The sequence below is a fragment of the Rosa rugosa genome, chromosome 1 (assembly GCF_958449725.1).
Source record: "Rosa rugosa chromosome 1, drRosRugo1.1, whole genome shotgun sequence".
Classification (NCBI taxonomy): domain Eukaryota; kingdom Viridiplantae; phylum Streptophyta; class Magnoliopsida; order Rosales; family Rosaceae; genus Rosa; species Rosa rugosa.
Genome location: NC_084820.1, coordinates 29,439,043 through 29,465,219, shown reverse-complemented (window position 1 = coordinate 29,465,219; position 26,177 = coordinate 29,439,043). Strand labels below are relative to the sequence as shown.

The 26,177-nt window shown below is 38.6% G+C and overlaps 2 protein-coding genes across 2 annotated transcripts; one reads left to right on the top strand and one right to left on the bottom strand.

Annotated features, from left to right (window-relative positions):
- The first annotated feature begins 20,457 nt into the window (after positions 1–20,457).
- On the top strand, positions 20,458–24,642 carry LOC133724563 (probable polygalacturonase). The gene is made up of 5 exons (XM_062151325.1): positions 20,458–21,036; positions 22,122–22,242; positions 22,827–23,001; positions 23,364–23,434; positions 23,515–24,642. Exons 1-5 carry the CDS (start codon positions 20,587–20,589, stop codon positions 24,147–24,149), a joined length of 1,452 nt encoding a protein of 483 aa, XP_062007309.1. The 5' UTR covers positions 20,458–20,586; the 3' UTR covers positions 24,150–24,642.
- A 55-nt stretch (positions 24,643–24,697) lies between these two features.
- Positions 24,698–25,608, bottom strand: LOC133724566 (photosystem I reaction center subunit N, chloroplastic). Its single transcript, XM_062151328.1, has 3 exons — positions 25,210–25,608; positions 24,983–25,108; positions 24,698–24,892 (listed from the first exon to the last, which is right to left on the bottom strand). The coding sequence occupies exons 1-3, from the start codon at positions 25,477–25,479 to the stop codon at positions 24,803–24,805; spliced, it is 486 nt and encodes a 161-aa protein (XP_062007312.1). The 5' UTR covers positions 25,480–25,608; the 3' UTR covers positions 24,698–24,802.
- Between the last annotated feature and the right edge of the window lie 569 nt (positions 25,609–26,177).

Below are 26,177 nucleotides of genomic sequence, written 5' to 3'. Positions count from 1 at the left end.
AGGAAATGAGAAGTTATGATTATTCTTTTATCGATTGACTTATGTATGTTGGAACACTTGACATTCCCATACTGCTTGGCTGAGAATGTAGAATAGCAAGACCTGCTGCTATCTCTATAAGGATATCCCAATAAGGCAGTGCAATCTTCCCATTTTTTCGAAAAGACTCCGGTTAGAGGCGAATTCAAAACAGGAAATGGGAGCTTTAGTCTCTAAACAGTAACCCAACAACTTGATCACATTTTGATTGTTGATTTGAGCAAGAGTGAAAAGATAACCTCATATAAAAATGATCGATTTGGCCCTCCTCCACTTGTCTTTAAATTTGCATAACTGACAACCTCATGTTCTGTAAATGTTTCCTTCGAAGGCAAACCAAACTAAAAAACAAAACATAAAACATAGTATATTCAAGTAACCTAACATAATAATGGATTATAAAAGGCATCTCCTAATTAAATTGAGAAGAAAATGGGAAAGGGAAAATCACAAAATAGGTAACTGAGATACAGGGTGATTCAAATTTAAATACCTTTTCATTGTCATGTAGTGGATGCTATTTGAACTATGTTGGCTATTCTCTGCGTCATACAACATTCTATTGCAGGCCTTTCTGCACTACTTAACTGCTCTCACTTAGTTCTCTGTTCCCCTCATTTACAACTACTTGTGCCACAAGAAATAGGCAAATTTCGCTCCACTGACAAAACAAAATGTGAAGTTATGATTCCTTGACTATCAGGTCTTGTTAAGCACTTGACTAATATTGAGATGGAAAAGAGGAAATATCTGTGAGTAATAATGCTTCAATATAATTTACAATTGTATAAGAGGTATATATACAAACCTATTGTACTACACTTAGTACTACGTTAGTACAATCCTATTGTGCTAATTGTGTATAAGTCATTGTAATAGCTGTTGGGAGCCTATTGTGTACTACGTTAGAATCTTCTCTCAATCCTAGAAGATTACTATAACCCCCCAAATTATTAATCATCGCGAAAAGTAGAAGCTTTTAAAAGTAAAACAAGATTAAAAAAGTCAAAATAGCTTCTGGTAAAAAAATAATAAAAACAGAGCATTCGTAACAAAGAAAAAGAGAAGTCCCATATACTCCCACTATACTCCAGAGGCAGGGCAGTGAAGTTAACTTCTGTGTGCTCTGATTGCTCTCATCACACATTTCAGGTGGAATATGGAATCCTATTCATCCAAATCAAACTCATTTGCAGGTAAGCAAACATTCTTTTTTGACTCATTTGTTTTTCCACTTCTCTATGGTTCCAAGAAAACAAAATGATACACATAAGTGGGTCTCTAAAGATGAATCCACATGCTTTAAGTTATTTGAATGCTGAAAACTGAAGAAGCGGTTAGAAATGAGGAATGAATTACTATGCCAGGAACGGATTCTATGCACCGACGGTGTAACAACACTGACATAAAATAATATTATTTTAATGTTGAACTTTAATCTCAGCCATCCATACCAACTAGCCATCTATTCTTGCTAACATTTTTATTGACGGTCAACATAAATGTTAAGTTTGACTAAATCATAAAAAACGTTGTTAATTGAGGTAAAAACGCAAGCTATTAAAGTGGGGTAAATAATGTTTATGTAATTCATGTAATTAATGTTTATGTAATTAATGTAATTAATATTTATGCATTTAATGTTTGTCGTTCAAAAAAAGAAAATGGATACTCCACTTAACTAAGTTTCAACTGCTAAGATGAATTTGTACAGAGATCTATGACCTAGATTGCATCGCTTCAAAATTCTTTTACATTTAGTAATTTATATAATTCTGCAACTTCTGAATATCGTAATAAATAGCTTGCGTGTCGGAAAAATTTTCATAAACTCAATCCATCATGTGCTTAATTATCGAATCCACAAATTAAAGATTCACTTGAAGAACAATTTACGAGATTATTCTCAAGCATACTTACTAATTACCGAGACCAAAAAGTTAATCTCGAATAATTTTACTTTGCATCTGTAGATATTTTTTGACTTAAAAAATGTCAAATTTATCGATTTTCAATTTTCCTTTTTTGTTGAGTTCCGTACAAACCTTATATGTCTACTAATGTAGTTTAACTTGTTTATTGGTTATATGAAAAATTATACTCTCTAAGATCAACAACGTGGAGGAAATTTTATTTCACAAATTCAACAGTTAGATATTCTCGTGACGAGAAGAAAATATTATGGTAAAAAATTTAACTACTTTTGTCTTCGTTTAGGCCTCGATCAACATGGTCAGCCCTAAACACTAAATACCCATCAAACTAAAATTCCGTAACTACTCATTTTTAACTTCCTTTCTCGATCCGCCAACCATTTACCTGTATCCATGACTTAATTATATACATCTTGTGAAAAAATTGGCTTGATTCGTAGTCGTTATGTCATCGGTCAACTAAGAGGTTATATAGATTATTTCAGTTGATTAAGTGGATTGAAATAGAAATAACGACGAAATTGGCTAAATTTTTTATAACATGCATAAAATATTCCAATCATCTCATCCAACGGTCATTCTCTCCAGTTTCTCATGACTAGATGGAGTTGCTCTTTGAAGAAATTTAATTCATAAATATATGGTTATAAAGGTAAGTTTAGTTGTCCAATCATCTCATCCAATAGTCGGTTTTCTCCATATTCATTTTTCACCTTGTTGTCGCTTTTGAAAGGTCCACATAGCTTCATATGCAATGTATAAGTTACACAACATTAGTAGGCATATTGGTATTACTTATGGTCCGCGAAATCGAAATTGAAAATTTTTATTTTCGACCATTCACACGTATCCACGACATAGTTATATACATCGTGTGAAAAAATTGGCACGGTTTATGGCCATTATGCCGTTGTTCAACTAGGAAGTCAATGTGTGTGCTTTTTTCCCTTTAAAACTTTCTTTTCTCTTTTCTTTTGGTTTTAGTCTCCACTATCTCATTCCCAAAAGGGGAGGGGGGGTTCTAGTTGGACCTCCAAATTTGCTATTTGGACCTCTCCTACTTATTGGACCTCTAATTCACTTTTTTAAATACTTAAATAGCTAAGTGCATCTCCTTAATTTTATCAAAATATCCTTAAACAATTAAATTTATTCTTCAACAATCTTTTGTTTGTTTAAGGAAAACCAAAATTGGGAGAGAATTGAGTCATACTTTCATTGATAATAGGGGCCTCTTTATATAGAGGATTACAAGACATAGAATCAGAGTTGTACAAGGAAAGATAATCGTACAATTAATCGGATATCTATGAATATCTCCGAGAATATCTCTAATTCTAAACTCTATTACAACTAGGTCAAGTAACCTAGAGTTTGGGTCAAGTAACCTAGAGTTTGGATTTACTTGAACACTGCCCCTTGTGTCGCCCAAACCTGGTGCTCCTCTTGTTGCCTCATTAAAAACCTTGCCGAGTAACAAAAACCCTGTGGGACAAAAATAACCTCGGTCGAAGGGGAAAAAGAGCACAACACACCCTTCACTTTTCGAGACCATACATGTAGACATCTTCCCATGATGTCTGCATCTCCCCCTAATGACTACGGTCATGAGAGTTCGGATAACTTCCGCAAATGATGCTACCAACATGTTTCTCAAAAGTGGAATCTAGGCAATAACTTAGTGAGCAAGTCTGCCATACTGTCCTCAGTTCGAACCTAGTTCACTTTGATCTTGAGGAGAGTCTGTTGTTGCTGATTATGCTTGGTGTTGTCGCTTTTGATGTAGCCTTGCTTCAAAACAAGCAGCATTATCCTATATGCTCGTAAGCTCATCTGTGGTAGACTTCAAACCACAATTGTTCGAACATGCGTAATTATGGATCCAATCCATATACATTCACGAACCACTTCGTGAAAAACAATCATCTCTGCATTGTTCGAAGATATAGCGACTATGGTCTATTATGTAGACCTCCAAGATATCACAGTTCTTACCCATGGTGAACACTTAACCAGTTTGGGAATGACTTTTGTATGGGTCAAAGAGATACCCAATATCTGTAAAAACTTCCAAAACACTTGTTGTTTTGGGATGGGGATAGAGGACGCGGGCCAATGTTGGCGGCGTTCCTGGTGTGTGATGGGTCTGAATCCATCGTCTCTCTGTAGAGATAGAACAAGCCTATATCAATTGTACATCTCAAGTACCGAAGGATATCTTTTACACAAATCCAATGGCGTCGCATTGGTGCAAACCTATATCTAGCTAACAAGTTCAGAACATATGAGATGTCCGGTCTTGTGCATTGAGCTAAGTACAATAATGCGCCTATTGTACTCAAGTAAGGCACTTCTGCCTCTAGCACATCTTCGTCATCATCCTTTGGACGAAGAGGATCCTTTTCAGGATCAAGACTACAGACGATCATGGGGGTGCTTGAAGGCTTGACCTTGTCAAAATGCCTAAGCATCTATCAACACGATGCTCAAGTTCCAAACCGAGACATAATCGTGTTCTCCCAAAATCCTTAATCTCAAACTCGGATTTCAAGTGTTCAGCGGTTTCCCTTAACTCTTTAAGGGCTTCCAATGAAGATCATGTCCAACATGAACCGCGATAGAATACGAAACTTGTTATGGAAACACGTGGACATATCCCTTCCCAATCAAGTAGTCACTTTAGTGAGCGTTTCAACCTTATTGTAAACGTGCTCCGTGGTCTAGAGCCACTTGACTTGGGTAAATGAAGTTCACCATGAACCTTCATGTATATTCCGTATCTAGATCCCATAGAGATACGTAGTGACCACATTTGTAAGCTGTATGATCAGTTATTCGGAAACTACCAAACTGACAGGGTAGTGGAGTGCAATGACATCCATTACGAGAGAATATGTCTCATCGAAGTCGATTCCAGGGCGTTTTGTGAGAAGCCTTGCGCCATAAGGCGAGATTACCATCTCTTTTTCTCAACACGCTTTCTAACGAAGACCCATTAGTCAATATGTTTTATGTTAGGAGGTGTTGGCATCACTGGCTTGAAAAGCTTCCTGTTCGTTAGAGAATCCAACTTAACCTGGATCGCATCTTTCCATTTAGGCCAAATTTCTCTACGTTGGCATTCATTCATCAACGGAGCGTGGTTCGATATCATCAGACTCAACAAACTCATGTGCAATTAAATGCGCAACTACATCATAAATTATGAAGGAGTTTCTATCCCACGTCTCATGTACACTAGTGTAATTTTCAAAGAGCTCTATATTCTCAGGAATAGGTTCTGACGTTGAGGCGTCCCCCAACGGTAACCATAACCCGAAAGATACTCATGAGACGGATTTTGAGTGTCGATGATCAAAATATTGGAATGTGCCAAAGTATCATTCGAACCCACGGGCCTCCCACACATCCTAGCTGAGGCCATGGCCTATAACGCCAGAGTGCCACTCTCTTTGGCGTTGGCGCCATGCCTACCTCCATTTAGGGTGGCACTACGTCCTCTAGTAGGGACGTCATTCCTTGCAGGCATGTTTGGAGCATATTTGTGTGATCTCGTCACTTTAACGGGGATCGAGATGAGACATAGTGGGGACAGGCCACGACAATTCTTGTCGTTCCTGCTGAACATCCGTGTTCTTATCTCCCCCTAACGACGGGAATACTATCTCATCAAAGTGACATCCACAAATCTAGCGGTGAGGAGATTGCCTAACAAGGGCATTAGATGGCGGACAATTGTTGGAATCTCAAATCCAACGTAGTTGCCCATTCGTCTATAAGGACCTATCATAGTGCGCTGTGGCGGCGCAATTGGCACATAAATGGCTCACTCAAATGTGTGTAAGTACGAAATACTTGTACCCAGTCACTAGCTGTAACGCAGAGATACATTGAGTGGCGGTAGGTCGTAGACGAATTAGCATAGCTGCATGTGATATTGCATCACCCCAAGCGGATATAAGGAGATTGGTGCGCATTACCAATATCCTGACGACCATCGTAGTCATTTCCGCTAGACCATTTGGGTGTGTTCATGAGAATATGATGTCCAACATCAGTCCCATTGCAATATCCATCGAAAGTAAACTCTCTAGCATAGTCAAATCCAATTGACTGAATAAGATGATTCGGGGAGTGAGCCCGTTGTCATATGATAAGTGCTAGGAGTGTAGCATAAGCATTATAAGTGGACAATGGCATAACACGTGACCAGCGTGTTTGTGTGTCAACCAACATCATGAGATATTTAAATGTCCGCAAATTGGTTGAACTAGTCCACAGAATCTCCATGGATTCTATGTAAGAACCGAATGAGTATTTTCATATCATTTGCATAGGACTATCTCAGTCCTAATTTCCGTAAGGAATGGGCTTTGTAAAACGAGCGAGAGGCTTTAGAAGCAACTAATGAGGAATGTGGTTGGGCCTGAGCATCTGAAACGCTATTTTGAAGCAAAGTTGGTGATTGCAGCATCACCTAGGGCGCCATCACCATGATGGGCAGCATCCATGGTGTCATGGATAGGGATTGTGCCAGCCATTGGCTAGTGGTGGACTGCGGCGGCGATCACACTTAGTCCAAGAATCAACTTTTGATTCCTGCTTCATTTCGCTCGAGAGAATGGATGTCAGTGCGAAGTCTTTAGTAGACGAATCATCATGACTAGGATGACCTATCCTGTCGTAACAAAGTCATTATATGTCTAAATCCAAGAGATTTTCTCTCATAACTTAATTGAATTTAATAGCTCGAATAGCGACATAGAGTCCACTAGATAGACACATAAACTTCTCTAAGATGCGCCTTTATTCGAAATCGTTTGAGGCATTGCAAAGGAACTCATTTCCGTTCTCTACATGCGTTTTCACATGGAATCTATTGGCTATTCATAGGTGCAATTTGCCTTAGGAGCGTAGAGAGTTTCTGTGACAATAATCAAGGTGCCATTTGGCAATGGAAACTTGGGCTATTCCATGTCCTTGAATTAATATTGATGACCCAGCCATCGTAGTCACAAAAGTAATATGCTCAGAATCAAAATGGAGTCATAATGAAAAGGACTCGAAATTTTATACATAAGCCAACGGAGTACATCATTGTCTCTTAACCGTTAGGACAATCTAATCCAAATGCTAGCTAATGCAAAACAAAGGTAGTCGTTTGACTTCTTTCGGTAACTCCAAAATCAATATGACCAGGTGAGTAGAGAGATGTCGGTGGAGCAAAGCTCGCTTAAGTACCACTTATCTCAAAACCTTCCTAGACATAATACTTATTTTGGATGAGCCTATGTGAATAAAAACTAAACCAATTGCATTTAGTACAAAGTATATGGCAATTGCCTATTACATCTCTTGGAAAAATAAAGACTTAATTAAACAGAATTGGCGATCTATTGATCCCAGCCAGATTTGTTGTCTTCAACCCTTCACTCTAGATCATCTTCTTGATCTTCTTGTTCCACATAGTGAGCTTCTCTTGCTTCACACTATGCTTTGTAGGCGGTGACAATTTCTTCACGAGCTCTACAAATGTGTGCCCAAAGACCGGATACTCCACATCGAGAACATACATCTCTTTGCTCAGACTCCATTGATTGAGGCGCTTTGAAAGCGTCATTTAGATGTCTCCGAGTGTTGGTGGCGCCACCAACATGGCTAGAGGCGTTGCCTCCCTCTCTCTTTCCACGTTGACATCTTCGGTTCCGTGTTCGCCTATTTTGGCGGTTACCTTCCCAAGTAGAGCAATTATATGGACCAGAACGTCCAGAAGTATCCCTAAGATTAGGGTTTCGCTCTTGGCGCCCTCTCTTAGGGGCGCGACTATAATTGGATTCTGGAATATGCTCTGTTTCCACGGATCTCGAATTATAGTTTTTCACAAGGATGTTGTCATGATTTTCAGCGACATTTATCGCTCCAATGAGCTCATGAAACCTTGTGATCCGTCCTGCAGTAACATCGATTCGATTGTTCTTAGCAACCATAATGCAGAGACGGGGAAGGTAGAGAGAGTCTTCTTAATCAACATCGCATCTGTGATCTCTTTACCACAAAATTCCATTAAGGATTTAATGCGAAGTACTTCCAAGTTGTAGTCAAGAACTGACTTGAAGTCACAGAAGCGGAGGCTATGCCATCTCACTTCTAGGTTAGGAAGCAGGGAGTCACAGACGTTGCCAAATCTTTCTTCGAGTAAGACCCACAACCTTCTAGGGTCTTCTTCATTCATACACTCATACTAGAGCGAATCATCCATATGACGAGTCATTAGGATGATGGCTTTCGCCTTATTTGCCTCTAAGGCTGCTCTATTTGCTTCCAAAGCTTGAGCTTGCTCAACAGTTAGCACGTCCTGGCTAGGCTCGAGAATCATATCCAAGATTCCATCGGCCTTGAGATGTTGGCGGACATCACGAACCCACCTGTGATATCCAGAGCCAGTTGTTCCCAATTGAGCAAAGTCCAATTTGTTCTGGTTACTCATCCTGAAAGAGAACAAGAAAAAGGGTTAGTTTCAGAGCGGAAAAAGCTACCACGAAAACATATAAAATTTCTGAGCGTAGTCGCTTCCAAGAAATTAGGAATTTCTGAACGTAGTCGCTTCCAAGAAATTCAATTCCAACAGGTATTGGATTAGATCGAAACAATGACGTCAGTGGTCGATCATAAATTCTCTACAAACTCTAAGTTTGGAGATCTCAACAAGCACCAAGCTTGGAGTGAGCACGAACCCCCACAGTTCGGCTTAATTAGGTCTCCCCTATGATGAAGAAATGGGCGTAGAAGAAGGGAGTTTGCAAGTCCCCGAGAAAAAGAAGAGAAATTGAATAAAAACTGAAAAAATGGGAACTTTTAGTAAAAAATACCTCGAAATAGGTCCCCGGAAAATTTGACGGAAAAAAGTCACTGGAAAAATGGTCGGAAAAGTAGTCGGAAAAGTCACCGGAAAGTTTACCGGAAAAGGTCAACCGACGTTGACCGTGCTGACGTGGCACTGTTGCTGACGTGGAAGAGATGTTGACGACGTGCTGACGTCAGCGGCTTGGCCTTCAGCTGCGGCTTGGGCTTCTGGCTTTCCGCTTGGGCTCCTGGGTTGCGGCTTGGGCTCCCTTTTTTTTTTTTTTTTTTTTGTCTCTGCCGGTTTTTCTGCAGATGGTTCAGTCGGCCAGGTCACTGACTTTTAGGCCGGTTTTCACTGTTTTTCTTCCGGTTCCGGAATTCTGGGATCAAAGAGCTACTGCTGGCAAATTTTTGTAGCAATTGGAGGTCCGAAAGGTGGTGAACCGGTGCAGTATTTGCTGCGGGTGGTTTGGAACTTCTGGTGGCCGGTTCGGTAGGTTTCTGGCCAGTTCTGGTCGTTCTGCCGCCGGTTCTGGACTCCTGCTATGTAGGGCTTCAAGGTGTGAGGTGGAGGCAGAAAAGGATTCAAGGTTTTGTATTCGAATTTAGGGTTTTTGCTTCTTGAATCAAGGTTTGGCTATTTGTTTTAGGGTTAGGGCTTCGTGCTGATAACGTGTTTAAGGAAAACCAAAATTGGGAGAGAATTGAGTCATACTTTCATTGATAATAGGGGCCTCTTTATATAGACGATTATAAGACATAGAATCAGAGTTGTACAAGGAAAAATAATCGTACAATTAATCGGATATCTATGAATATCTCCGAGAATATCTCTAATTCTAAACCTTATTACAACTATGTCAAGTAACCTAGAGTTTGGGCCAGACACATATTCTGGATTTACTTGAAAATTGTTCTATTTTTTTATTTTTTATTATTATCTCTATTAATTCAACTAAGAGAAGAAGAAGCAGAATGAATTGACCAAATTGCAGATTTGGACTGGTCAAGTAAGTCAAGTTTCAGGTATTAACGCTGCTCATGAGTCTTCCGAGTATTAACGCTCGAACTCGAAGAAGAGCCTTTTCTAAAAGCGAGATTCTTTGATGTTGGTTCCCCTGGTTCTATGAATCAATCCTACATTTTGGAGTGTCGTAAGCCATGGAGAATTGAAGATATAAGCTTTGAAGAAAAAGTTAAGGGAAGCAGCAGAACAAACTGATGAGAAATTACAAGTATTTTTTGTTACTGTTGCATTCATCTATCCCTTCTTAAAGTTGAAACAAATAAGGAGTAGTTTTGCTTACAAGTATAAAGGCCATATCTAATTCCATCTTCAAAACATGGGACTTTAATAGAAAACAATAACAATTTAAAATTTTGTACAAATGTATCATCTCGCATCCAAGCATGGGAGATTGAAGGAAGAACATACTTTGAAAGTAAAAAGAAAAACGTCGTTAGTTTGTCGTGGGAGGTAAGAAGAGTTTTTTCTTTTCTTTTCTCTTTCTCTCTGTATCCTTATGTGTCTTTTTATATGAGTTGACAAAATCCAATAACTATTGAAAAATGATGGAGGTCCATATAGCAAATTTGGAGGTCAAACTAGAACCACCCTTCTCAAAAAAATAAAAAAATAAAAATCTCAACTCTCTCATCAAAGTGTTATGACTTATGACTATAATTATGTTAATTAGAATAAGGGCTTAATTGTCATTTCAGGTGTTATTAGAAGAAATGAAGTCCAAATGATTCGTGAACTCTCTCTCACCTCTCCCCATTTTTCTCTTCACACTCTCGCTTTCTCTACCTCTCTCTCGTCATCCTCGTTCTTCCTCTCGCCAAAATTGATCATCAAACACCCAAAATCTTTGTTGTCTTCACCAAGTAAAGCTCTAGTCATCTACCAATTGATAGTTTTGGTTATCAGACTTAAGATTCGAATTTCGATCCTTGGCTTTCTCTCTCATTGGGTTCATCGCCGGAACCACTACCATCCAATCAGGTCGCAGGCAATCCGGCTCAGATGACTCTCCATCCATACTCTTATCTTTGAATTGAAATTCAGAGTTGATTTCTTTGATCTTCGGGTTTGAAGCTGAAATTGGGTACGTTTCTCCATTTTTTATGGTATAAAACCCCAAATCAGTTTTGTGCTTTGGTGGTTTGTGAATTTGGTTATTGGGTTTTGATCTTATAATTTCTTCACTGTGATTTTCTGGGATAATAGAAAGAACTTAGGGCAATAAATTTTGCTTAGTAAATTCGTTAGACAAATGGCTCATGGTTTGCACGCGCTGTTACTTTTTGACAGTGCGAATGCACTGCTGGTGCATGGAATACGTTCCCTTACTATGCCCTGTAAATTAGATTTAAGTAAAATTCTAGATTTGATTTTTTCTATTGAGACGTGCGAGCAAACGGGAACAGGAAGCAACAAAGGTCTGGAAAAGGCGTCAGACGCAATTGAACTCAAATTTTGGTTGGAGTGGGTTTGGGCTGCGTCTAGAGCTAACCATTGATTTGGCCTCGTGTTAGGTCTATTAGTTTTACCCTAGATCTTGACCAATTTAGGTTTGAGCTTAGCAACAACACTTTGTTTTTTAAATTTTTTCCTTTGTTTGGTTTCTGTTTGTAGAATATTAGCGATCTTGCGTGATTATTTTTGTTATGTTTCAATCACAAAACATCGTTGATGAGTGATGTCAGATTGTACCAGAAATTATCACGTGTATCCACTCAACAGAAGGCGGAGTTGACTCGAGCACATGTACATCCTTCACAAGTTTAGAGCCATTACCGGTTGGTTTGCCGACGTTCCCCTACCAATAATGTTTTAGACTTTGTTAGATTTGGAGTCTCCATGGTCAACTTTACTACTTTTCCAGCCTCGTAGTATACTGGAGAATTCGTAGCTCTTATATCATCCTTTAGGACTTAAAAAGATCGGTTCAATCCCGCTAATCTGATATTATAGGGAGAATTTCACAGATGGTCACTCAACTATGACTCATTCGACACTTTGGTCACCAAATTTTCAAATATATCACTTTGGTCACTCAACTATTACTCTGTCAATCACTTTAGTCACCGAAGGGGTATTTTGTCTCACTTTAATCACTTCTCCCATTCATTCAAATTCAGATTTCTCAATTTTTCACAATTAGTTGGTCGAAAATATCTTTGATATTGTGGCAAATAAATTCTTTTTAATGAAAAAAAATTAACGAAGTGACTAAAGTGAATAATAGAGTTAAAGTTGAGTAACCAAAATGATATATTTAAAAAGTGAATGACCAAAGTGTCGAACAGATAAAAATTGAGTGACCATTTGTAATATTCTCCCGATATTATAATACAAGTTGGCTCATTAACAACTCCTGTCATTCAAGAAATTTTTCTATGCTACCGTCACACCAAATGGATTGTGTGACGCTCCACTTAAAAGCTCCCACGTGGATATTGGATCCAACTCAGATCCACGTTGAAAACCATTTTCATAGAATGCCATTTCTCTTCTATTTGCCGATAACTGGGCTCTGTTTTCGATCTTCTTCTTCTTCTTCTTCTTCTTCTTCTTCTTCAATGACTCTGCAATTCCTTAAAAAGAAACTAGAATCTCAAACAAAATAACCGATCGAATATCAATCTCTTATGGGTTAGAAACCTTCTGAACTTTGTTCGAAGAGCCAATTTCTATGATCTGGGCTAAATTCTTAAATCACCACTTTACCCCTTTCTCAAATTGAAAAAAAATAATAATAAAATAAAATATAAAAAAATAAAAAACTCCAAACTTCCTCCAGTTTCCCACGTTGGGTAGAGGAGGGTGGTCGCCAGGTGATCTTACAGTAGCAATCGGTGAAACTCTTTATCATACCAAGCTTTTTGGGACATAGATGCGTAGTAAACAAAAAAAAGGCTCCTTATTATGAACTTCAAACATGGGAATCATTTTCCCAAAGCTCTCTGTGTCTGATGTTTAAAAGAAACTTCTGATGTATAAAAGAAGCTTAAAATTAAGTGAACATTGAATTGGCAAGAAGTGCTTAGACATACAACAATATGCCGCTTTATATATTTAGGTTAAATCTAAAATTTATTTGGAACTTTTGAAGATATATATAAGGCTTGTCAATTGAATTTGTAGACCATAATTATTCCAAAAATAATAATATTGGACCCAGGAAATAGCAGGGAGAGGATGGGGAGAGAGGGGGGAGAGAGCGCTGGAGGGAGGGAGAGAGGATGAGGATCTTGTACTCTTGTTGTTGCAGATGCAGAAGAGAGAGACTAAGTTGCAGACAAGGTGAGAGAAGGGTAAAAGAGGAAAGATTGGAGAAAATGTGGCAAAAAAATTTAGAGAAGTGTGTATCAAGTAAATTGCAATGTGTATATAAAATTACTCAACGTTTAAACCCTAGCTACAGAATGAGAAAAAAATAAACAAAACAATGTGTGTGTGTGTGTGTGTAATATCATATAATATGCATTTTTCACATTATATTTTTAAAATTTGTAGGGTTCCTGCAAAATTCAAATTCATATACATGTGTTAGGCAAATCTATTGATCGAATGTATGTGCAAATCTATTGACTGAATTACATGATGAAACTTTTTCTATTCTTTTTTATCATATCAACAACTTATAATTACAACAACTAGTTTTTCATGAATCGAACTCACAACTTCCTACTTACAAATGAGAGACTGATGTCACTATACTAAATGGTACTGGGCAATTTTTTTTTTTTTTGAAAGGACTGGGCAATTTTTTTTTCTATTCTTGATTGAAGGAAAAAAAATGTTGTTTAAATCTAAGCATTTGTGTAATGAAAAGAAAAAATGAGAAAAAAAAATAAATTATAATTTTTTCTAAGAGAAAGGCAAAAAAATTAGAGTCATTAGATTTTGGAATGATAAGATAGTCTTTTTCTCAAGAATTACATGACATGATTTGACAAATAGGTGATGTGTGTAGGTGACATGACATGACACCTAAAATTGAGGCCAATAATCTAGACCCCATTGAGGCAAACAATTATTTTCCTTCTAAAAATAGACCCATCACTCATTATTCGGACAATTCTTAGGTTCACCTCTAGGGTGAACGAGCATATTCATCCTCATTGTAGATTAACATATTTTTACTCAATAAATTTACAATCCAACGGTCCATATCTTAAATTAGCATTTAAAGATCTCTCTGTAAAAAATCAATCGAATCGGAAATCGTTTAATTATCTAATTGAATCAAACAAATGGATGGTTCTAACAATACTTACTACTATTATGATGAACCGTCTATATATTTCATAGAAATGAATAACTAAAAAGTCTTCAATTTGATTGATTTTTTACAGAGCTAATATTTGTATTACGTTATACAACATGAATGGTTAGATTAGAAAATTATAAATTTATTATGCGTTAATTGCAAGAGATGGTGAATATGCTCATTCACCCAAGGGGTGAACCTAAGAATTGTCCCATTTGATATCGCCATTTGCAAGCACATAACATTTTTTTTTTTTTTTGAAATTGGATTTCATTGAAACAAATCAACAAGTACACTCGTTTGAAATGACATCCCTTACAAAGTCGGGAGCAGAACCAAACCAATTTTGGGTAACACTATTACATGCTTTACTTGCTACCTTATGAGCCACCGTATTAGCCTCACGTGAAGCAAAAACCACTTTAAACTCCGCATGAGTGTGCAGGTATTCCTTCACCTCTTCAAGCAAAAAACTACATATAGAGAGATCCCCTTCTTGGTTCATCACAGCTGCCAACATAGAACAATCAGTTTCGAACATGACCTTTTGATAATTCATACCTGCCGCCATTCGGATTGCTTCGAACATGGCCTGCAGCTCTGCATGGAATGGCGTAGTTATAGACTGTAATGGTCTAATAGCTGCTACCCTAACCTACCCTCTACTATCCTGGAACACCTTGCCAACTCCACTCTGTCCAGTTTATGCTATAAAAGCACCATCAGTGTTGCATTTCAGCCAATCCACTGGTGGTTTCACCCAACCTTTGCTTCGTGCTTCCTGTTGATTACCTCCACTATTAGCTTTGACAAAGCACATAACATATGTGGAATTAGTAACAATTAGTAGCTTGTAATATGAGGATTTTAGGACATTTAAAGTCTTAAAAAAAAGTACCGCTGGTGACAAACTTGTCATTAGACAGTAAGAACTCAACAATTGATGTGCTCATATTTCCAATATTTTTGTGCCTCTTAGCCTTCATATTTATGTCTAGTTCTCCTTGTTTATGGTTCATTTACTTATTTTAGTGTTTTATAGGTATGAAGAGGAATGATGAGAAATAGAAGCAAAACGAGAGGAAAAGGATTGAAGGGTGGTTTGCAATCCTAACAACTGAAGCAGGCTCTGCATAATGGCTAACTTTGAGGATTAAACTGTACTGATCCAGAGATATCAAAAAAAAAACGAGCCTTATATGCATGGAAAGCCCCGAATGTCTAGTTTCTGGAGAATTTTACGGTTCATGATTTCAATGTTTCTAGAGGGAGATATGGCAGTTTAAGTACAGGCAGTGTCACGTCCCTGATTTTTAACACAAATAAAAATCGATATATAATCTCATAATTATACATGCGAGATCGTTCAGCCATCAATAACAAAAACCTAGAAACATCTTTCCTCTCAAACTAAATACAAAAGCTTAGAGTCATATATTACAAAAGCTTACGAATTAAATTGCCAACAACAAAATAAAACGTAAATGATCCTTAGAGCTAACTACACAACGAAAGTCCTTATCAACGGTAAAGTCACAAAAATGGCTTCCTACCTTAAAGCTGCAAGGATGCCGCCTCCTCTTCAGCCACGATTACCCTGACCTGCAGGATTAACCCCTACACCGTTTGAATGGTGCACCGGGTTGCCACACAACAAACCCGGTAAGCTTTTGCAAGCTCGTATGAGTAAACTCAAAATCACAAAGCATAAATACATTCTTAAGTCACCTCAACCTAAACATGATATGCACATAGCTCACACCTACGGCCATCAATTCCATAATCTTCCATATCATGCCTACATAAGTCAACTGGTGACTACAGCCTCATGCTCAGATTCTCAACTAGCGTCCCATTACCCAAATTCAATCAAACAAGACTTCCTCAAGCAATGTTTGATGTCATTCTAACGCACTACGGCGAATTCCAAATCACACTTATTCCCTCCCCACTAGAAGCTTCTGTCATCAATATGACATCAAAGGTGAAAATCAATGAATCACCTTCCTATCCTCACCACAGAGTACTATTTGTCACCACAATGGCCCTTAAGAAAATCAAACCATCAATCAATAAAATCAAGAAGAAAACAAGGCAATCACAATTCATAGTAACCCCTGCATATAATTTAGTTCAGGAGGAGGTCACATTAAGTTAAGCATTTCAAGTCAAAGTAGTCATCGTAACCCCACACTCTGACGTTCGTAGGTAACCCCGACCATCACAGCAGTCTTCTCGATCATTGTTAACTTAATAACAATTCAGCTCCGCTACCTAGCAGTCATCACACTGATCATCGCACAGATTCCATTGGTCATCACGCAGATATTCATCATCCTACTGATCATCACATAGATTCTGAGGGTCATCACACAGATAGCAATTGTCCAGTTGAACATCACACAGATTTCGCCTGTCATCACACAGATAGCCATTATCCAGCTGGTCATCACACAGATTTCGCCGGTCATCACACAGATAGCAATCATCACAAAGATTCATCACACTGATTTCAACAATTCATTACACAAATATTCCTACACAAGCTTTACATGACAATCATCACAAAGATTCATCACACTGATTTCAACGATTCATTACATAAATATTCCTACACAAGCTTTACATGGCAATCATCACCAAGATTCATCACACTGATTTCAACGATTCATTACATAAATATTCCTACACAAGCTTACATGGTAATCATCACAAAGATTCATCACACTGATTTCAACGATTCATTACACAAATATTCCTACACAAGCTTCACATGACAATCATCACAAAGATTCATCACACTGATTTCAACTATTCATTACACAAATATTCCTACACAAGCTTTATAGGGCAATCATCACCAAGATTCATCATACTGATTTCAACGATTCATTACACAGATATTCCTACACAAGCTTTACATGGAAATCATCACAAAGATTCATCATACTGATTTCAACGATTCATTACACAAATATTCATACACAAGCCTTGCATGGCAATCATCACAAAGATTCATCATACTGATTTCAACGATTCATTACACAGATATTCCTACACAAGCTTTACATGGCAATCATCACAAAGATTCATCAATACATATATATATTTCACGTAAATATATATATATACGTAGTCATTGACTCAGGAATACCACTAATACCAACTATAGTCATAGTTAACCTAATAACTCTAAGACAATAGGGTATTCTTGCTCATAACGAATATCGATCATGCTCATAACAAATATAGTGAGATTTACTCACCTCATAATCCCGCTGCGTCTTCACACGTTAACCAAAGCAAGCACAATCGCCAAAAACCGTTCAACAAGTCCAACAAGCACCTGAACACATAGGGTCTTAATTCAGTACACGAATCACAAAGTGATTAAAGTTCAAAACCCTTGTTTTGAACTAAATCCCCATAAGTAACGCCAATCGAGGCGAAACCTCATCTGAGACCTCCCTAAGTCTCCAGAACACTTCTACGATCGATGTGACAAAACCACAAGTCGATCGGACGCTCGGATCCTCACTGATCAAATAAATCAACCGGTATGAAACCGTAAAAATCATAACAAATTCATACGAACTCCAAAAACTGCATATTATATATCGAAACGCTCGTATCGACGAGTAGAAGATATATAATACCAGAAACAGTCCCTTACATGGCCGGAACGCCACCAGAATGCCGTCACAGGAGGTGGCGCACCGCCGCCGGCCAAAACTCATTATTTCCCAAAACTCCCAACATCAAAAATGTTCATCTAAGCATGCTTGTGAATTTTCATAACTAGCTCGAAGTCAGAAAACAAGCGTAAAGGGTCGAAAACTACCTCACAAGCTTTGAATTTCTGCTCAATCCGAGTTGAACCGATTTCCACGTAAATCGATCCAAACAAACACCATAGATCGATCCAGAAGGCTCCGACGAAGCCAAAGAAGGAAACTTGAAGTCGTGCCGTCGCCGGAGGTACGTTTTCCGGTCGGGTCCGAAAACCTCAATCTTTGCCGTCTTGCAGCGCTTCCGTGGAGGATAATTGTAGCTAGAGGACACCAGAGGGAGGAGCAGACGGCTGAGACAAGCTAGTCTGGAAATTTGCACGGCCAGAGACGACCGGAAACCGTCGTAAAAGTCCGGTTGGGTCGGCCAGGTTCGGGTCGGGTCAGGAGGAAAATTTGGATTCTGAAGGTGTCGACCGAGAGAGAAGAGAGAGGAAGGAGAGTTTCCAAAAAAGGAAATGAGGAATTATGAAGATATTTTCGGAAATTCCCTATTTATACCAAAATGGAAACTTCTTCCAATGGCCATAATTTTCTCATAAAAACTCCGATTTTCGCGTTTCGCATGTCCACGAACTCGTATCGACGCGTTCTACAACTTTCGTGAAGGAAAGTTTTGGAGAATCCCAATGAATAAAAAGTCAATATTTGCAACCCCCCTAAAACCATATTTTTCGAATAATTATTCGCCCGAAACACTTCCGCTCCATCCACGAGCCACGAAACCGTCCAATAATCACAATTTAGATTCCGGAAAATCCTCGGAAAATAAATACGAATTTCCGGGTCATCACAGGCAGTTCAGTCAATGTGCGAATTTGCGACGTGTTTCCAAGAGCTCGAGTTTTCAAGGTCTGAATGAATTAGCAAAATTCTAGGAAGATTGATCTAGCATTATGGACCGTCTAAGAGTCCGACATATGTTTCCTTGGAATTTTAGAGTGCCACATCACCTTTCTTATGTGCTAACTGATTAAGGAGTTGTATTTGTCTTAGTGGATTTGTGTTTCTTGTTTTGTGTGTTTTTAGTTTCATTAATTAACTTAGGTTTTCATATTGTGATTTGATTTAATATCCTCGTGGGAACGACAACCCCCTTTTTTCCATTACTATACTACATCCATCCTGTATATTTGCAGGAATCACATCAACAATCAAACTAATATTGTCGATCAGCAATGTGGTTCTGGTATGAGCTTTTTGTTAAACAAATGAAGAAACAAAAATGATCAATTCAAGAGTTACCCTTGGGTTAATGGTTTCTATAACATAAGCTTTTAGTTTGATTGTCGGTTCTTCTTATACTAATGAGTAGAGCCAAGCAATAATGTTGATCATTTTCTTGCTCATCATGCTCTTATATATAAATCATTGTAATAGCTGTTGGGAGCTCTATTTTTTCGTTGTTTTTCTTTGTTTATCCAAATTATGAATCATTGCGAAAGCAAAAGCTTCAGAACTAAAAATCATTAAAACAAGAAATATTACAAAAGTCAAAATAGCTTCTGATAAAAAAAACAAAGAAAAAGAGAAATCACTATACCATCTAAATCAGATTTAAGTAAGATTAGATATTTGATTTTTTCTATTGAGAAGTGCGAGTAGACGGGAACAAGAAGCAACAAAGAGTTGGAAAAGATGTTGAATGCGATTGGATTCAGATTTTGGTTGGAGCGGGTTCGGGCCTTTGTTTGGGCTTGGCCTAGAGCTAACCATTGATTGGGCCTCGTGCTAAGTCTATTGGTTTTGGCCTGAATCTGGGCCAATTTAGGTCTGGCTTTAGCAACAACACTTTGTTTGTTTGTTTTTTTTTTTTTTTTTCCTGTTATTATTATTTTTTTCCTTTGTTTGGTTTATGTTTGTAGAATATGTAGCGATCTTGTGTGATCGTTCTGCTGATGTGTGATGTTGGATTCTACCTAAAACTATCATGTCTATTCACTCAACAAGAGGCGGAGTTGACTCGAGTACATGTACATCCTTCACAAATTTAGAGCCATGACTCAATTGGTATGCCGACGTCCCCCTACCAAAAATATTTGACACTTTATCGGATTTGGAGTCGATTTGACTGTTTTTCCAGTCTCATGGTGTACTGAAGAATTAGTAGCTCTCATATCGTGCTTCGAGACCTAAAAAAAAAAAAAAAAAAAAAAAACCATATTGACGCTTGGCGTGTGGTAAGAGAGAGTACATGTTGGACTATGAGGCCGTTCACACTAATAATAATTTTCAGAAAAAGTCCCGTGAAGGGCGCCTTCTTTGTTCCTTCGGCAGTCGGCACCACATTCCCATGTAAGAACCCGCGGGAGAAATTCTCAACTCCCTCCCCCACCCCCACCCCCACCACCAAAGTCAAATTTGTTAACCCCCACTGACCAATCCCGCTCCGCCACGCCATCAAACCGGTCCCCACTCCTTTGCCGTACGAAAGCTAAAATGATCCTCACCACACATGATTCCAACCTTCCACACCGAACAAAACGGATCCAGCTTTTCGTTACCTTTCTCACTCCGACCCCACAAGATCCTCACGCGCACACCGCTCACGTTAGCACAAGTCCTCCCCCCTGCGCACACTGTTATATTCACCCAAAAACAAACCCACCCTCTTCTTCTTCTTCCTCCATTTTCAAATTCCAATCCCCTTTCTTTTTTTTTTTCGCGAATTTGGTTTTGATTTTCATGCACACGTAGAGAAAAATGGATTCCGAGAAGTCCATGTTCGGCGGCGCCATCAGGCCGACGTGGCCGTCTCTGCTTCTCCTCTTCACCACCATGCTCGTCCTCTCCTACCAAATCTCCACCATGACGGGCCTCCCCAGCTGGGCCGGGTCGGTCTGGGGAGGATCCGAAACCGCTCCGGCCGACCCGACGAGGAGCAGGAGCTGCTCCGGGTTCTTCTTCGGCCGAGTCGGCGCGGCGCCGCGGAGGAAGACGGTGATGTCGATAAGAGACTTCGGCGGAGTCGGCGACGGAACGACGTCGAATACGGAAGCGTTTCGGAAGGCGACACGGTACATGCAGACGAAGCAGGAGAGTGGCGGGGCGCAGTTGAATGTTCCCGAAGGCCGATGGTTGACCGGCAGTTTTAACCTCACCAGTAACTTCACGCTTTTTCTCGAGGAGGGCGCTGTAATTCTCGGCTCCCAGGTAAATAACCTTTCCCCCCGAAAATAAAAATCTTCGAATATTTTGGTTAATTACGTTCATAATTCAAGAAATTAGTACTAAGAAAATGTGTATGAATGTACATTTCGTGTGGCGTTTGGATAAAAAGAATGGTAAGCTTCAAAATATTAGTGCATTCAACTTCATTATTCAAAGACTTGCATAAGCTTTTTTTTTTTTTTTTTTTTAATTGAGATCACACAGTATCCTCAAACGCTTTCCGGGTAATACCCACGTAAACTTTGATTAGTGCTGAAAAGCTGAATCTATGCACACTGATTAAGAAAATTATATAGAATTCTTGATTATGCAGTAAAATAATGACGTTGGTGTCTAATATGCATCAACTTTTGGGTTGCACGAGAGAGTGGAGTTTCAAAGGTGGGTTTATCTACCCTACCGAAAAAAAAAAAAAAAAATTAGTGACATTGGCCAGTTTATAATTACATACAGGAATCCATGTTCGCTTGTACTTGTGATTACTCATTGCTCATTGTGGTAAGGAATGCTTTTATTATTATTATTACTCATGAGAGGGTCACCGTTATGATGCTCATAGATGCCCTTTGAAGCATTTTTGTTTAAGAGGTGGAATAAAAAGGTTCACGGGTTCAGCTGAAGGGACCCCACCGCCAACAAGTTTTCACTTAACTGCATGATTCTCTTGTTCCCTACTTTGTACTTTCTTCTGTTCTGCAGCTTAAATTTTGGTACTTGATGCCAAAATGTTAGTATCCCCTCATCTGCTTCCTGCAAAATATTCAGACCAACCAAAATAAAAATCTATCAAAGTATATTATTTGTTTTTATTGTGGGTGCTATATTGTCACAGCCACATAAAGGTTTCTTGAATTGTAGTTGGGTATGATTCTGTTTCTCTGATATTCTAACAACTTTGCTTTCAAGTGAAGAGCAATTTCTGTGGTTGATAAGTTAATAGTAATAATAAATTCTTACTGACTATAGTTCCATCTCCATGCCTCGGATCATATTCATATTTACTTCTCAAAACCCTAATGTATTGTGCAGTTTTTGCTTAATGAGGTTATTTTTTACTTTATTCATAGGATCCAAAGGAATGGCCTATTATTGAGCCATTGCCTTCTTATGGAAGAGGGAGAGAGAGGTTAGGAGGAAGGCATATAAGCCTTATTCATGGGGATGGTCTCACAGATGTTGTCATTACAGGTACCAGAGAGACTTGCATTTTTTTTTCTTTTTCCTTGTTTTTTTCCCCTTCTTTGTAGTCAAGGACTTAAAATACAAAATGACCATGTGAGCTGTGGATATGAAAATGGTGCATCTGAATCTACATGAATGATTAACTAGAATATGTTGAAAACATTGAATGTCACATGTCATTTAATGTTTATCAAACTAATCTTTGTATTGACAATTTATATTCCCATGCAACTGTCTGTCCATCGGCCTACCAGTGGTCACATTCACTAGAAATAGGCAAGCAGTTCCATCATTCTTTAATAAAACACTTAATGAACTACTACTCTTGGTGAACAAAAGATCTTCCCTGTCAAGGTGTTAGTTCAACATAATGAAAGCTTTCATAGTAGAAACAGAGTGACAGTGTCTATTTTAATTTGTTTGGTGCCAGTTTTAATACGTTTGGTGAAAATTTTCTCCAAAATTCTATGACATTTCTTTGATACATGAAGAAGTTGTGAAGCATGTCCAAATCTATTCTTGTCCATTTTTATTTTCATCTTCTAAGGAACCTTTCGAGCTCATTCAATCCATTATATATGGGGTTTCAGGTCATAATGGAACAATTGACGGTCAAGGGAAAATGTGGTGGGAACTATGGTGGAACAGAACGCTTGAGTATACGAGAGGTCACCTTCTTGAACTAATGAACTCTAACAACATTCTCATCTCTAACCTCACCTTCCTCAATTCTCCTTTTTGGACAGTTCATCCTGTTTACTGCAGGTGTGTCCTTTGATTTTCCCTAATATCTTGTTTCCTTTCCTTTTTTTTTTTTTTTCAAGTATACGTCATAATAATTCAAGTTGCTGCAAATCCCTATTTTAGTGGAAGTTTAGAAGAAGAAATTTCATTTTATTCAGCACATAATGAGCCAGTTACTTTCTCAAATCTTTTCTCTATGATATGGCTACCAACCATATATCTTGTTTCCTAAACCCTATGGCTACCAACCATAGTAAAACAGTTTGATGACCCATCTCCACCTGTAATGTCATTGAGGAATACACTTGGCCCAAGTTAATCCTTTTTCATCCTATGCTTTAAATAATGATAATCAGCTCACAGTTCTTTTTTGTTTTGATCAGCAATGTCGTTATAAAGGACATGACAATCTTGGCTCCCCTTAATGCTCCTAACACTGACGGCATAGATGCAGGTATATTCTTGTTCTTTCAATCTGATATAATGTGTTTCATGTAAGTCAATTATAGAAGTTAACTTGATGGTATGGTTCAGATTCATGTACAAATGTGTGCATTGAAGACTGTTACATTGAGAGTGGCGACGATCTTATAGCAGTTAAAAGTGGGTGGGATCATTATGGAATCAAGATGGCTCGTCCAAGCTCAAACATCATAGTGAGGAGAGTTTCTGGCACCACTCCCACCTGTTCTGGAGTTGGAATAGGTAGTGAGATGTCTGGTGGGATTTCAAATGTTACCATTGAGGATTTGCATGTTTGGAATTCTGCAGCCGGGGTGCGTTTAAAATCTGATAAGGGTCGAGGGGGTTACATAGAAAATGTTACTATAAGTAACATAAAGATGGAAAGGGTCAAGACACCCATAAAGTTTAGTAGAGGGTCCAATGACCACCCGGACAAAGGATGGGATCCCAAAGCTGTTCCCAAAGTAAAGGGTATTTTCATTAGCAACATTGTCAGCTTAAACTCAACAAAAGCTCCAGTACTGCAGGGTGTCGAGGGTGCTTCCTATGAAGGGATATGCCTCAGGAATGTAACGATACTTGGTCTAGCAGCATCTGCAGCGTGGCAATGTGAATTTGTTTCTGGTTTTGCTAATGACGTATTTCCAAAGCCATGTCCTCAGATGCAGGATATGGGCTCTTTTGACTGGTGTCAGCAACGTTGAGATTCTGTGGAAGGTTTTAGAATGTGTCTGGAGAAGTTTGAGCTTTGATAAGTTTGGAGGGCTCGGTGGAATTACTACAGCAGTGGGGTTTGCTTTCAGAATTTAAATCTAACCACACTATGGAAATGTATGTTATCAGATCAAGCTTGTGCGACCGAGTTATCAAGTTGGTGTTCAAGGAGCTCTTGGAAGCGTGCATATTTCTTGTACATTACTCTGATTGAGCGTGGGACTGTCTGGTGTTCATGAGAAGATACTGGATATTTGGGACATTCTTTCCTCTAGATTTGTTTATTTGACAAAGATGATTACATGGTGCTATACATACACACTCTCGGAAGGTACAGATGGAAGTGAACCTCAAACACTGATCTTGTATAGAATTCATACAAGGGAAATGAAACAGTTTTTGTGACCTTATAATTCTTTTCATTGATGTATGTTGACCTTCCTTTGGGCCTTATAATGCATTATAAAGTCATGTTCTATTCCATTCTTTAGGCAAAGCATTCAAACAGAAAGAAGAAATAAAGGGAATACAGAGAACATCATAAAGCAGATCAAGTGTTGCCTTTTCACTTAACAAGAAACTTAAATTAGATACATGTTGAAGGTTGCGAAAAAGAGACTGCATATATGCATGCCTTTTTTTATCACCATTTCCAGAATACATTGGAACCACACTTGTACTTGTCCTTGCCTTCGCATTCCAACTTCAGATCGTCAGAGAGAAATGGCACCTTCTGCAAATCAAACCCGCAAACAAATTAACAAAAGCCAAAACTTTTAGGTAATAATTGATTACCAGGGAATGAGTTGGTAGTTGTAAATACATTTTGCTTGGCAAGATCTTGGCAGCCAGTGAAGTTCTCAGGGAATTTGCAGGTCCCAAATTGAACAGTGAATGCTCTTGCAAAGTTTGCTCCACTTGTTGCAAGCCTCTTCTTGTCATTGAGTTCCTATTTTGTACACACATACATGCATATATGTATTGCCAAATTTAGTCACCCTTCCAGTTCATAATTCTCAAGAAACAATGAGTAGCTAGCTAGCTAGGTACCTTGTTGGCCTTGCTCTTCTCCAGGTAGTCGTCAAAGACGCTGGCATTGGCAATGGAGTTGGAGGCAACAGCAGCCGCAGTGGCGGTGAGGAAGAGCAGTGCAGCTCTTCTTCCTCCAACGCTTTGCGACTCTTGATGTTGGGCCCTAATTACAGGCATAGCTACTCTCTGAGGCATGGAGGTCATCTTGCCATTGGCTTCAGCCAGTACTGCACTGCTGCCAGAGATGGCATAGTTACTTGCCAAAACGCTAGAGTTCATGGCTGCCATTAACAATAATCTGAGATCAAACACTTGGTTCAGTGCTATGTTTTCTCACAAAGCTAAGCTTGGTTGAGGCTACTAGTACTGAGGGTAGGATTTTTGGGGTGCCTTGTGGATATTTGATAAGGAGTGATTGTGATTATCGATCAGTGTAATAAAAGGTTGTGGTGGGAGTGTGGATAAGGTGAGATTGCCTCGCTCCTATTGGCAAAGTTTAAGACAATGGAAGATTTGTGGTGGCCTTGTGCTCAGGACCCGCCACTTTAGAAAATCAAAACTTGTTCTTGCAATGTCTCTCTTTGAATTAACAATGGCCAAATTCAATTAATTTTACTGAACGTGTTTTTCTCCGGTCATTATCTTTCTCACTTTTTGTGAATGCATATTACCTCCGCCGGCGGCCTATTAGTTATCTGCAATAACCGATAATGTGATGGCTTACTGGTAAGTGAAAGTCACAAGTTTAAATCTTAGTGACATCATGAATATTTCAATGCAGTAGTGCAGCTAGTGCTCTAAAACTAAATTGTTAGCTTCATAAATACGAAGCTAACTACGCTCTAAACCCTTATTTTCATTTAATGATTCGTCATAGATCTAATTAATATCTAATTTCAAATGTAAATTACATTAAAGAACATTCTACGGTACATTACTGTATCAATACATCAAGTAGACTAGTTTTGATATAGAGATAGACTAAC